Raw genomic sequence first — 14084 nt, forward strand, 5'->3', positions numbered from 1 at the left:
TGATGTCAGAGCAGCTGAGCCAATGGCAGCTTCTGGCTTGTGTCAGACTGAAGATGTCTGAAGGACTGAAGGAGCTTGTAACATCCTGCAGCTGTCTAGGACTTCTTAGAAGCAATTGCCGTTGGAAACCTCATTATCTCCCTCGACACTTCTAACTCTTAGAAATGAATTGGATTGGACAACTCATTCTGCTTTAGTGGACAGTCTTTGTGCTCTCCCAGACCCCTTTGATAACCATGCTTTTCCTCCACAGGTGATCATGGTAACAGGTGACCATCCCATCACAGCTAAAGCCATTGCCAAAGGTGTGGGGATTATCTCTGAGGGCAATGAGACAGTGGAAGACATTGCTGCCCGGCTAAACATTCCTGTCAGTCAGGTCAATCCCAGGTGAGGGGAAAGCATGGAGGGAGAAAATCCACATGGGGGTCTGGGGAGAAAGCAAGAGATGCCAGGACATCCTGGAACTCAGAGGACAGAGAGTTGGAAAACAGAGACTGGGGCCAGGGAGTCTCACACCTGAGAGGGGTTGGCTACTTTCCTTTTGTTCTGTCACCCTATTATGAAATAGTTTTCTCAGTGAAGCTAAGCATAGATAATACGACAATTAAGTTTTATTCTCTAACTGTGTCTCAATTAGGTATCTGTTTAGTTGTGACGGCTCTCTCCTTCATTACCCTGTGTGGGAATTCAATAGACTATTGTTTGATGAAGGCAACTCCTGGAGGGCTGTAACTATTAATCCTGATTAAAGCTGAAATGTAGTTGTGTTCTTGGAAATTCTTAGAGGAAGGCAGGAAGACAAATATAGCAAAACAACATTGAAATGCTGAGGCATAACAGCCCATAGCTGGCCCTCTATCTGTATATGGGGTGTGTGTGTCTGTTAGTGCTTACCCTGTACCCCCTATCCACTTTGTCTTTTGTCCACGTAGAGATGCCAAGGCTTGTGTGATCCATGGGACAGATTTGAAAGACATGTCTACAGACCAGATTGATGAAATCCTACACAATCACACCGAGATTGTCTTTGCCCGTACTTCTCCACAGCAGAAACTGATCATCGTGGAAGGTTGCCAAAGACAGGTAGAGACTGAGAAGGACGTCCAACCAACCGTGCACTTCTTCTATATCTCATTCTGCCGGCAAATCCCATTAGATTTGTCTTTTTGAATTAGCAGGGAGTTAATACAGCTAATGAAGGACTTCCAGTACAGAACCGTCCAATATAGTAAAAATATGCACTACAAAATGCATTGATTTATAAATTGAGAGGCTGAGGGAAGGGCTTTGCTAATCCCATAGCTTACAGATTCCACCAGCGGCTTCCTCTGAATCTCACCTTTTCACAATGGAAAGCGCTCAGCACAGAGGTGCCAAAAATACAAAAATACTTCAGATGTGCAGAGACTCTCTTCCCTTGTAGAGCACATAATCCCTTCTCTGCCTTTAAAACAGTATAGTTCATGGACAGTTCAGCATTTCATCTGCAATGTGTGTAACAACCTCATCGTCAGGCTCTTTGGCAGTTGCATCAAGTTCAAAGTGATTCTTTCTAACCCAGTTTTCTTTAGCAAGATTTATTGAGATGAGTCCAATAGCATTACAAGAATGGCAGCAACTGCACTATTTCCCATTTAGAACCAATTTATTCCCTAGAATAATACATCAGAGACTTTTTGAGTTGCTTTCTCATAGCCTTCCTGTGAATAGGCAGGGAGGGGGTCTTTCCACTGAAAACAGAGAAGCTTGCAGCCGGCTGTTTCCATAACAGTCTCCTTAATCTTAATCAGTCTTGGAACCAGTCATTGCATCCATTACCAAAATCTCACTCGGTTTGCAACTAGACTTTCCAAGCAGCTCAGATTTGCAAAAACTATCAGGCAATGTTCTCTGTAGGAGGAGGTGTTATCACTGGATATAGCTGGCAGTGTTGTGTGAATGAGGTTAATTCTACCCTAGTGCAGGTTGAGCACGCATTTCTTACTGCCATTTTCTCCATCAAAACCATCTCTTTTCGGCAGTTCATCACCACCCAGCCTTCCTTTGGAACAGCACCTACTCTCTGTTTCTGAAGGTGCCTTTCTTCCCCCTTAGGGTGCGATTGTGGCTGTAACAGGTGATGGAGTGAACGACTCGCCTGCCCTGAAGAAGGCTGACATCGGAGTAGCCATGGGCATTGCTGGCTCGGATGTCTCCAAACAAGCGGCTGACATGATTCTCCTGGATGACAACTTTGCCTCTATTGTCACTGGAGTTGAAGAAGGTAAGCAAGGAGGGGGAGATCGGTTCCCCCCCCTCTAAAACAGTCGGATCGAGGGTGGAATTCAGTGGTAGGTACTGTTAAAATCTTACTTCTGGCAGGAAGGTTATACAGCATCAGAATTCAAAGCGGGATTCTATGAATCATGACAACCCGTGTATCCCATACAGTAAGTTACCCAATCTGTAAACAGGAGCCGGCAATTTATGAGTTTAAGATGGCAAATGGTCCTATCAAGTGATCTGCAGTCTAATTACAACATTCCTCTGCAAGAAATCAGTTGCAGAAATCTGCAAGAAATTCAGTGAAGGCTGTTTCTCTTTCTTCCCTGCAGCTGCTTACTGGAGAGAGCACAGCTCCTATATGAGGGGACAGATCTGTATCTGAGGCAGTGTTTCTCAACCTTGGCAACTTTAAGAGGTGTGGACTTTGACTCCCAGAATTCCCCAGCCAGCCATGGCTGGCTGGGGAATTCTGGGAGTCGAAGTCCACACCTCTTAAAGTTGCCAAGGTTGAGAAACACTGGTCTGGGACTTCTTAGCTTGGAGAGACAATGGGGAGGAGGAGACATGATAAATTAGTATAGAAAATCTGGATGCAGTTTTCTCCCTCTTCTACTCTGTTCAGACTTGGGGCCGCCCCTTAAAACTAAACACAGGAAGATACAGGACTGATAAAAGAATTTTTTTTTTTACATAACAGTAGAGTTAAAGGGTGGAACTTTGACCACTGGAAGCGGTGAGGGCCACCAGTTTAGATTGCTTAAAAGGGAACTGAAGAAATTCATGGGGGTGGGGAGCTGGCTATCAATGGCCATGGGCCATTGGCCCAAGATGAGTTTGCATGTCCCATGTGACATCACATGTGCACATGAGATCACTTTGTCCCCCTCCTCCCCACATCCAGGGACTGGTAGGTTGATGGTTGTTTATTATGATCCCGAATCACAAGCACAAACCTTGAAAGTCAACACCTGGGAAATAGTAATGGAAGAGGGCAGTTCTTCTCCTGTTATGTTGATGAGCTTCTGACTGACCACTGTAGAAGACAGAATGCTAGACTAGACAGGCTACGCATGGTTCTTTGGATGTTCTTATGTCCTAAGAGATTGTCAGAAAGAGGGGGGGAAAGGGCATTAGAGAGAATGGGTATTATTCCTCCCCATGTTTGCCTCTTGACCATCACTTCTTTCAGTCCTGCTCTTTATACAGCCCAGCAGGAGGAACACCACCCACTCTAGAAAGAAGGGTTGATTCCTCCTAAAGCATCTGCACTGGCTATCTATTTTCCTTGGATCTCCATGCTGGAGGAGATGACAAATACTTTGTTCTTGCTCAGGGCAGAAATTGTAAAAGCATTCCAGACAGATGTCTATCGAGCTGTGACTCACGTACATCCAATAAAGGAGTACCCATCCCTATCCAAGAGGCTCTGTTCCATGCTCATATTTCCTAATGTTGCTTTCCTCAAATTGCTGCCCTCCAGATGAATTGGAGTTACAACTTCCCTAATTCCTCACCAGCGTGAGTGGTCACAGCAGTACTGTAGTAATTCTGACACATATTAAGTTCTGTCAGTTTGATGATGGTGCTGAGAAATTGGAGGGGTTTAATGCCCAGAAGTCCCAAAAGAAAAAAATTATATATTAGACCAATTTATCTATTTAGTTGAGTGACTGACCCGCTCAGGTACAGCTTCGCTGAGCCCCTGTTCCATTGCTGAACTGTTTCTACTAGAGAATTCTTCCTATTTTCAACTAATATTATAATCTTCCTGGTAACAAAGTTATAGCTACTTGTTCTTCTCCAAGAGACTCCTTCCCAAGATTTGAAAGGAAAGAGGGTAAGAGTTACTAACCCTGTGTTAGGAAAGAAGAGGAGGAGAAGATTGTGCCAATGGTGCAGATATCTGGCTGGCGTTGACTTTGGTGAACCCTGCTTCTCCTGCCCCCCCAGGTATGCCCCATTCTCTCCCCATTATACCCTTTTGTCTCCCTCTCACCAGGACGCCTCATCTTTGACAACCTGAAGAAATCCATTGCCTATACCTTGACCAGCAACATCCCAGAGATTACTCCCTTTTTGCTCTTCATCATGGCCAACATCCCGCTGCCTCTGGGCACCATCACTATCCTCTGCATTGACTTGGGCACTGACATGGTGAGTTCTCTCCCTTACATCCATTTTTCCTCCAACACCAGGTGCTTCAATATTGCTTCCTTTGCTTCCTCTTTGCAACCCTTTTCACAGATCAAAGGATGCTGTCCATAGTTTGCTTCTGTGCCAGGATTCAAAACCCGAGCTTAATCCTTAATTACAAGGGATAGCAAATCCTGGCCTGGACCACTTTTGACTGAAGGTGTTGAGAAACAGAACCACATACTTCTTTGTGGAAATGATCATAATTCTCTGCACGTAGGAAACTTGGACGAGGGCTAGTTTAGAGACCTCTCTCACAACTAAATTTCACGCAGGGAGCCTCTCGTCACCTTCTCACACTTGTTAGGGCTTGGTCCTTCTCAAGGACCTTGGGAACCATAATTCTGAGAACCAAGATTCTCTTGCTACCTTTTGTAGAACTGGGGAGATGCATCTAATGTGCAGCTTAAACTGTGTGAGGTGAGCAGGAAGGCAGAGGCACGGAATCATATTTCTTGCAGAGGTAGACCCTTGCGTATCTCTGAAAAGAAGGAATACGTGATTCAAAAAAAGAAAATAAAAGGATGGGAAAAGAAGACACAGACTTGGAGGAAATGGCCCAAAGCAGCCTGATCTTTCATTCTGGTTCTTTGCCTTTCCTTCAGTGATTAGAATGAGAAAACCCAAATCTTTAAATGTAAGACAAAGCTGTTATCTAGCAAACTGTAAAATCTCCATTCTCTTTTTTCTCTCCAGGTACCTGCCATCTCCTTGGCTTATGAAGCAGCTGAGAGTGACATCATGAAGCGTCAGCCCCGGAACCCCAGGACTGACAAGCTGGTGAATGAACGGCTCATCAGCATGGCATATGGGCAGATTGGTGAGCGAGGCACAGGCAACAGGGTGGGATGACCTCAGAAGTGGACTATAGGAGATGGGAGACGGGCTGGACAAGGTGGGCCTTGTCACAGTAAGGGGATCTGGAGATCCAAATAAAAATGGGCAGTCCTGTGGGGCAAAGGGAGAAATATTGCTGACAGATGAATGGGTTCTGCGGAAGACTCAACCAAATGCACCACTACTCCATGCATCAAACATAGCAAGGCCTTGATGCTGTTTGCATTTATTTGGGAGGAAGTTCTTGGAAATAAGGAGAGAGCCATGCTTGGTGAGCATTTTTAGGGTTGAAGCCTTCACCTTGTTTTCTTCACCTCATTTGGTCTAACACATTTGAAGAGCATGGGGTTGGTGGTTTATAAAGTCTTTCTCTACTGCTATAAAGAGCCAAAAAACCTGAACTTTTCTCCTCAGTGATTAATATAAAACTGCAAGCCTGTAAAATATAAAAGCTTCACTGATCAACACAAACTAAACATTGGATGTGTAGCTTAATAAAACAGGAATAGTAGTAACAATATTTTAGTAACAGTAATAATAATAATGAACACACAAATATTAACAGTGAATCATTATTTATCAAACTATGTTGATCTCTTTGCAGTCATAATAGTTTATACCCAGGGAGATCAAACTGGTGGGACCAGCTTTGTTTCAGCAAATACGGTATTATGTGCATACAGTGCTGTTTGGGATTTTTGAGAAACCAGAACTCGGAACACACAGAATTGCACGGTGGTTAATAAACCCAAATCAATGAGTTCTTGCTCTGCCTTCAAAAGTCTAGTCCTTGGGATCCCCAATCAAAAAAAGGATCAGGCAGCAGATCATAGGAAAGCCTTTCTGAAATCTTACTGAGCGATGGCAACTGGATAGAAAAACACTGGGCTAGTTGGGTAAACAGTCTTCCTACTATGCAGCATTTCTGTGGTATATGTATGGTGGCCCTGTGCATGTGAACCTGAATTGTTAGCCTGGGATTACAACTAGAACAGAATTCATATAAATGCTTCTATCTGTATTAATCTCCCCAGGATGGATGGATTGCATGCTCAATGAGATGAACTAATTTACTTAATGAGCGAGAGTTACCAAGCAGAAAAGTTTTCACTATTGTTGTAGGTCTCATGGGTCCCCAGTGGTAACAACCCGTGCAAGCGGTGGGGCGCATGACTTCCACAGCAACCCGGGGCTGCACCTCAGGTGCAGGTTAGATGCGAAAGCATGGAGGATTTGAAGTTCAAGATAGCTGCACAGAGAGGGGTAGGTTGGAACTGAAGGGCTGGACAGAAGGAGTTCCCCAACCCTCAAATTCTTTTGCAGGAATGATTCAGGCGCTGGGCGGGTTCTTCTCCTACTTTGTGATCTTGGCTGAGAATGGGTTCCTTCCCTCTGTTCTTGTTGGCATCCGTCTTAATTGGGATGACCGGACAGTCAACGATCTGGAGGATTCATATGGGCAGCAGTGGGTAAGTAGAGGAAAGCAGCAGAACCAAGTTAACCATTTGGATCACTTACAGAAAGGAAAGCTGAGATCCAATCCCTGCTTAGTGGCAGTTCTGCTTGAATAAACCATGTAAAGTGGTGCTACATGTTTTAGATGTTCTTGTTCCAGGAGTTTCTCTCTTTATATATCAGAAATTAATTTGATCACTCTTTACACATTGGTACTTGATTTCATTTCTGGTAATTGACCATTGACATTTCCAGTTCTAACTGGTTCCGTGGAAACTTATTTTGCAACGGTGATGCTACAGCAGAACTAGGTCTGGTACCTTTTGAAGACGTTGTTTTCAATACTGTATCAGGACACTGCCTTTTGCTGAAATGTGAACGATTTGATATTGCTGGTGGGAACAGAGCAAGAGAGAGAAAGCTGTTTTAATGTTCTGCCAATGCTAGATTCTAGTCCTAAAATTAACAGAGTAAGAGCCTGTATGATCTAGTTGAATGATGGACACACCAAACAGAACTGGATTTAAACAGCTCTGGATATGGATAGACAGCCATGCAACATTTCTTATCTTCCACCTTTATTTCCATTTCCATGAAATGAGAATAAACAAAAAACCTGTTTAGTAGAGATTTGGGAAATTAGGATAAGTATAAATTTTTTCAAGCATCTAGGAATGATTAGAATTACTGTGTTCCTTTTAACACAAAGGAAAAGCCCGGTTGCCCCCAGAGGGTCCCCTACAGCTGTACCTCTCTTAGTTCTTTCTTGCTGTCTATAGTCTTCATCTACCTTATGCATGATGGATCAATTCCAGCTATAGACTGGAGCATTCTGAATTTTGTACTGCAACAGTAGGAAAGAAAACATCTTGGAATAAGCATGACGAGAGATATTTTTCTAAAGCCTTCTGTGAAACATGTTTGGTTTCACAGGTTGAATAAGACCATACTTAGCCTATGCAGATGAGATTGCTAGGTTTGTAACGGATCTGGTTAAGCCTGTTGCACGAAAACAGTCAAGATGTTGGAGGTCCAACTACCCTTCTCTTTGATTTTTTTAAAGCAACTGTGTAAAGAGGGGAGAAATTAAACCAGGATCAGACTACTAGGAGACAGCAATTTAAAAAACTATACATCCCTCAAGGAGGTAGATTCCAACTGTTGGTATTTAATGAACAGCTTGCTCGTGCAAAGAAAATTGGGTTTGTTCCATGCAAAGCAACTGGCTGACCTTGGCTGATCTTACAAAGTTAAGAAGAGTGAGACCTGGAGGGTCCTTACATGGAAGCCACCAGGGAAAAACAGGGCTGAAGATAAGCTGGAGAAATCAAAGAACATCCCAGAAAAAGACAGTGACAAACCACTTCCCTTCTGTTGCCTAGCAAAAGACAGGGAGGTACCCAGGACTTGACCTTGAATCACAACACCAGTAACTTTGCTGTTACCTGTATGCAGATACAGGGGTATTGATGCTCCTCTCTGCAGCCAAAGAGCACCATGAACCATGCATGTTTTCAATTTAATACCTTCCACACAAGCTGTGTCTTTTTTGGTCTCCATCATTTGCTGGGTGTTGGCCATTGGAAGGGCAACTGAATTTCAGGGCTGGATTTAGACATGGTGAGGCCCTAAGCTGTGGGAAGCTATAGAGGCTCTATTTCGCAAGTGCTAAATGAGAAGGGGGCTGTGTAAGAGCTGGACTTGGCAAGAATGCTGCCCAGATGCCGAACAAACCCGTGATGGGCTGGGTAAGGGCCCTCTTTGAACAAAAGGTGTGAAGGCACACAGAAACAAAGCTTATCTTAATTAACCAGGATCATGTAAGCCATAGAGGAGGACTTAATTAATGGACACTGTCATATATCAGATTATAATAAGACTCCAACAAGCGAACCACATTCTGAAATTTTGAAAGGCTCCTTCAGACTGTGAGGCCCTAAACTGTAGTTTGCTTAGCTCAGTGTTTCTCAACCTTGGCCATGCTGGCTTGGGAATTCTGGGAGTTGAAGCCCACACATCTTAAAGTGGCCAAAGGCTGAGAAATACTGGCTTAGTTTGTCCTTAATTCTGCTTGGTGATTGCTAGACATCCCAGATGTCACTCCAACCAACTTGGAACTGAGCTTTTGCTGAATTAACAGTACAGTTGCAGCAGCTGTAGTGCAGCGTGGGGAGTGATTCTAGGACAGAGGAAGAAAGTAGGCACTTCCATCTCCCCCTTGCACCCCTAATCTCGAACCAAGAGCGCAGGTCCAGTTAGGCAAGAAAGCAAGACGGGGAATCGTGTTTCTAGTTCTGGGGGTGTGTGCAGACAGTTGATTCCCTGTTTGCCTCCTAGACCTACGAGCAACGCAAAGTGGTGGAGTTCACCTGCCATACAGCCTTTTTTGTCAGCATCGTGGTGGTGCAGTGGGCTGACTTGATTATTTGCAAAACCAGAAGGAATTCTGTCTTCCAGCAAGGCATGAGGTATGGCGCCTTGGTTTCTTGTTTGCCAAAGCAAGGACATAAACTCTACCTTCCTCCTTCCAAGAAGGGAAGTCTTTGTCAAATCTTAAGGGCAGGAGTGTCTCCACTATAGCCAGTGAAATCAAATGACTTGACTTATTTATCTATTTATTTATTTAGTCAATACATTTATACGGCCACTCAACTCACACACAGTTGACTCAAGCGACTCAACTTAATTTCCAGAAACTTAAAAAAAAAAATCTAAGCAATACTTCTTTAAAATTGTGTTTTGATGATTTCTTGCCTGCAAAAAACTGGGCGGCAGTAGCAGGCGGCAGTCAGTCTGCTCTCAGCCATTAATTTGTTTGTTTATTGAATTTATATAGGTGCCCATCTCAACCTTGTGACACTAGGTGGCTTACAATACAAAAGACACACACACAAAAAAATGGTAAAATTGTAATTGGCAATTACTGGCAGAAAACAAGTGGGCTGGGCTGTCTGGCCTGTTTTTTGCCAGCAAGCAAGGAACAAGAGGTGCTTTCATGGGGCTTGTGTACAATGACATGACATCACTTTGGACGTCCTGACCTACAGCAGCATCATGATGCGGGCACATAGAGGATGGGCTTGTGCAGTGACATCACTGTGGGGTGGGGCTTGCCATAACTGATCCATCCCACTCTGCTGCAGGCACCTCTGCTTAGCAAACAGTGCAAGTTTGGGATTCAGAAGTTGTGATCTCCAGTTAGGAATCCCTATATGCAAGGATCAGGACTTCTCATTGGGAGTGATAGGCTATTCCACACACGGGTTGGATTTGTGCCTGCATTTTCCAGTGGCTGGGTTCAAACAGCACCTTTAACCTGGTTACTGAATTAACTCCTGTTTTGGATTTGCACAATACCCTAACCCAGAATCTAACCAGTCCAGTGGATTTGTACAAAAAATAAATAAATAAAATAGCCAAGCTTGGTATGCTGAGTGAAGGCAGCCCCTTGTTTTTTTCACGGACTTGGTTAAGCATGTGGTGGGAACTCAGCCATTATGTGCGAGGAGACCGGGATGCTTGTCGGGAGGGACGGCCCATCCGGGTTCTTTGGCGATGGTGATTAGGGCTGTGCAGCAGTGAGCTGATGTTATTTTTTTTCTCTTCACAACCTGCCCGTCCATCCATCCATCCCAATCTCTTCTCCCCTCTTCCCAGAAACAAGATCCTTATTTTTGGTCTTTTTGAGGAGACTGCCTTAGCCGCCTTCCTGTCCTACTGCCCTGGCATGGATGTGGCTCTCAGAATGTATCCTTTGAAGTGAGTACCCACTTTTTATTTTGTTTGGGGGTGGGGGTCTCTCTCTCAGGCCAGTGGCTGGAACCTAAAGGGTTGGTGCCCTCTCAGCCGGGGGCTTCCTCCCTTTCGCCCTCCGCAGCTCTTGTGCTGCACGTCTGCGTTCTCTCCGCAGGCCAAGCTGGTGGTTCTGCGCCTTTCCGTACAGTTTCCTCATCTTTGTCTACGATGAAATCCGTAAACTCATACTGCGCCGTAACCCAGGAGGTGAGAGGGGGCCCGGAAAGCTGGCTGGGGGTGCGAGGGCCTGAATGGGCTGCAGGGTTTGCAGAAATATCCCTTCCCACGTCACAGAAGCTGTCGATCCTGGAGCTTTAAAATAAGGCTTCCTATTTTCAGTACAATATTTGTCCATTTATTGGTCATTTTACAGACAGTCCTAAGCAAAGTATGTTTTTACTTTGAGGAATTCATGAACTAAATGGCTGTTTCTCCCTTGCTGTTCTCTGTGCACTTTGAGTCTTTCCCTTCCCTTCCCTTCCCTTCCCTTCCCTTCCCTTCCTTCTTTCCTTCCCTTTTCTTTCTTTCCTTCCCTTTTTTCCCTTCCTTCCTTCCTTCCTTCCTTCCTTTTCTCTTTCCTTTCCTTTCCTTTTCCTTTCTTTTCCTTTTTTCTCTTCCCTCCCTCCCTCCTTTCCTAATAGTTTTCAAATGCAAATTCTTTGGGGGCAGGCCCAAGGGCATTTTTTCAGCCATGCAAAGCTCTTCCTGGCTGGCTGATGATTATTTTCACAGTCTGTTTCACCATCCTACCTAGATGGGGGTATAAATAAGGAGCAGATGAAACAGACGGGGGTGGGGGAGCGGGATTCTGGATCGTATTTGGAGGGAGGGCCCTAATGCCCATCTGGCACTCATGCTTAATCTATATTCATTTCTTTTACAGGATGGGTGGAGAAAGAAACCTACTACTGAATCTCTTCTTGTGTCCACCGCTGGTTGTCTCCCCTGCTGGGGGGGAATCTTGACCCTCCAAAATTCTGCCTAGCCCTCCCCCCACCCCCCATGATTATGAGAGATTGCAACACCAGGATCATATGCTGGGACAGAGGAACAATGAACCAAGCCCTCCATCCCCATCCCTCTTTCCCAATCCAGGCTGCCCGGAAGGGAAATCCATCCTGTCTCACACTGCATGCATGTCCCAGGCTGGAGGCTGGAGGCAGGGGATGGGACCCACACCCACCTCTCACCCACCTCTGCTCTCTGCCAAATTCTGCCTTGGTTTCCAGAAGCAGGCTGGGGAAGAGGGCCTGTGTGTTGAGAGGGAAGGGGGAAATGCCGTGAAGATGGGGCAATATTTCTTTACCTTTCCTTCAACCCCAACATTTAAATTTCCTTCCAGAGCTGGGATTGAACCCGGGGACCAGCCGCCTTCAAAACAACATGCCTTGGATGTGGGAGCCAAACGGGGTGGGGTTCGGGGTGGGGCAGGGGGCTGATTATGACCTGGTTAGCGCTAGTAAGATGTCTGACCCTGACAGGGGGGAGGCAGATTCCTTCTCCCCCCACCCCACCCGCCGTGCCAATCTGTTCCCTATTTCCTTTCCCCTGTGAGAAGTGTGCGTGCGTGTGTGCGCGTGTATGGGTGATTGTGTGTGCCTGCACAAGTGCAAACAAGGGGGACAGAGGTCAGCCGCGGACTAGCTTTACTGTCCAGCTAAGCTTCCTGGGCGGCCTCTTACTGTTCATTCTTGGAATAAAAGCAGCAGGATTTTTCATTCCTTTTCCCCCTAACCCTTGAGCCTGACTCTGTAGATGTGTAAATGAAACCTCAAGAGGTGGAATCTCTTTCTTTTGCATGTACATTTGCTCTCCTAGGATTGTGACACCAACATAAGCCACCTTCCCTCCAGTGGTCTGCACCCGTCGGAGAGGGCCTTTGGGTTGTTACCTGCCACTGACCAAGGGGAGGGGGGTGACACCAAGGGGAGGGGGTGTGTTCCCACTGGTGCTTAACGTTCCCCCCTCCCCTTGGCGAGCCATGCTCCTGTTTCTTGAGCCTGCTACTTCAGCCATAGCCCCTTCCCGGAAGAGCCCCCCTCACCTAAATTGGGAGGGGGAGGGGAGGGACCCTGGTGGGTTAAGGTGGCTTCATCTCTCTGTGCCTCCTCCACCCTGCATCACACAAACCTTTACGTTCTTTGTAAGGTGGGAGGCAAGGGGAGGGGGGACATAATGTCAGGGTAGGTGTTTTTTGTCCTGTCCCATCTCCCCTTCCCCTTTCGGGATCGTGTCGTCGTGTGAACCAACCAAAACAACAAGAAACCCCAACAGATTTAACAAATAATTAAAGAAGTGGAATATTTAATATGAGATACGTGACCGCCTCATTATATACACTAGGGGTTTGATGCCTATCTGTTGCAAAAAAAAAGGAAAATAAAATGCATGTGAGAGTCCATCCACCTGCAATGCAGAAGGAGATGGTGCACCGAGGCCATAAAATTGTGGGTTGCTCTGTACCAAGGCAGGTGGAACACCGAGCAGAATGTGGGTCTCATTTGAACACAACTCAGCCGTGATCTTTAGGGCTAATGATTTGGACACAGTTCTCAAAAGACCTTGTGTGCAATGAAGAACATGGTGCAAATACTGTTGCTATAGTAATCCAACCTGGAGCCAGCCACTCTTTAAGCGGCCTGCAATCTTGACTCCTGGGGGTGTGCAGAAAGCAAAGATCAAGTTGAAAATCGTATTTATTCAAGAATCCTGTGTGCATCTCAGTGGCCGCGAAGGCAAAAGTGGGTGAAATGGCCGTGGGATCACATTTTGCTGAAGACAACCCAATCTAGTTTAGAGTTGGCTGTAAAGGGGTGGGGGTGGGAATTGGCATCCAACCCAGGAGGAAAGGTTGGAGGGAACTGGCATCGGTAGCCTTATAGCACTTCCCTCTGGGACCTTCTTTGAGATTCTAGCTCAGCTCAGCTCAGCTCCCCTTGAAAGCTAATATCCCCCACCCTTCCTGGTCTAGCACAGTCTCCTGCATTAAGATGCTGCTTAACACAGTTAATGTAATTGGATTGGTTTTCTTCCCCATCTGGCACCCAGGGAGGAGGAGGAGGAGGTCATAAGGCAACTAAAGGATGCAGAGCAAGACAGAGACTGCCATGGTGACAAGGCAGGTGAGGATGCTGAGATGGGCATGGGAAGAATGATGGATATTGTTATCCTACCTGGATTATGCAGTATCCAAGAGGCCTTGCAAATCCTACCCTTCCTGAGGGTTGAAGGCTGCCCGCATTGTCCAAACTCTTGTGCCTCTGAGTAACAGCCAAATATGAAAGCACTCTATAAATGGAGACTTTTGGCATGGAAAGAGTGAAGAAGCAAAAGGGAATGGGGGTGGGGGGGGCAGAGAGGGGAAAAGGGAAGTCTTAATTTTGGAATGCAAGACCAGTGGTCACTAAAGCTATAGAAGCAGGAATGCTTTTAAAAAGCAGGCAATCATTTTAACCTATTCCTGACCTATAACCTACTAAGAAATGTGGCTGAGCAAGAGGAAAAGAGAAAGAATGTCTCCACGTGGGTGCAGATTC

The 14084-nt window shown here is 45.7% G+C and overlaps 1 protein-coding gene across 1 annotated transcript in view; it reads left to right on the plus strand.

Moving 5' to 3' along the window:
• The window catches only part of ATP1A3 (ATPase Na+/K+ transporting subunit alpha 3), a 29965-nt gene extending 17697 nt beyond the window's left edge, over window positions 1-12268 (plus strand). Inside the window, exons 14-23 of the mRNA XM_063312454.1 lie at window positions 254-390; window positions 936-1086; window positions 2098-2266; window positions 4268-4422; window positions 5158-5281; window positions 6622-6767; window positions 9091-9221; window positions 10411-10512; window positions 10664-10755; window positions 11432-12268. Of these exons, the coding sequence (XP_063168524.1) occupies window positions 254-390; window positions 936-1086; window positions 2098-2266; window positions 4268-4422; window positions 5158-5281; window positions 6622-6767; window positions 9091-9221; window positions 10411-10512; window positions 10664-10755; window positions 11432-11460 (1236 nt within the window). The 3' untranslated portion in view covers window positions 11461-12268. The remainder of the gene's footprint in view (window positions 1-253; window positions 391-935; window positions 1087-2097; window positions 2267-4267; window positions 4423-5157; window positions 5282-6621; window positions 6768-9090; window positions 9222-10410; window positions 10513-10663; window positions 10756-11431) is intronic.
• Window positions 12269-14084: the final 1816 nt, after the last annotated feature.

Source organism: Candoia aspera, chromosome 10, assembly GCF_035149785.1.
Source record: "Candoia aspera isolate rCanAsp1 chromosome 10, rCanAsp1.hap2, whole genome shotgun sequence".
Lineage (NCBI taxonomy): Eukaryota > Metazoa > Chordata > Lepidosauria > Squamata > Boidae > Candoia > Candoia aspera.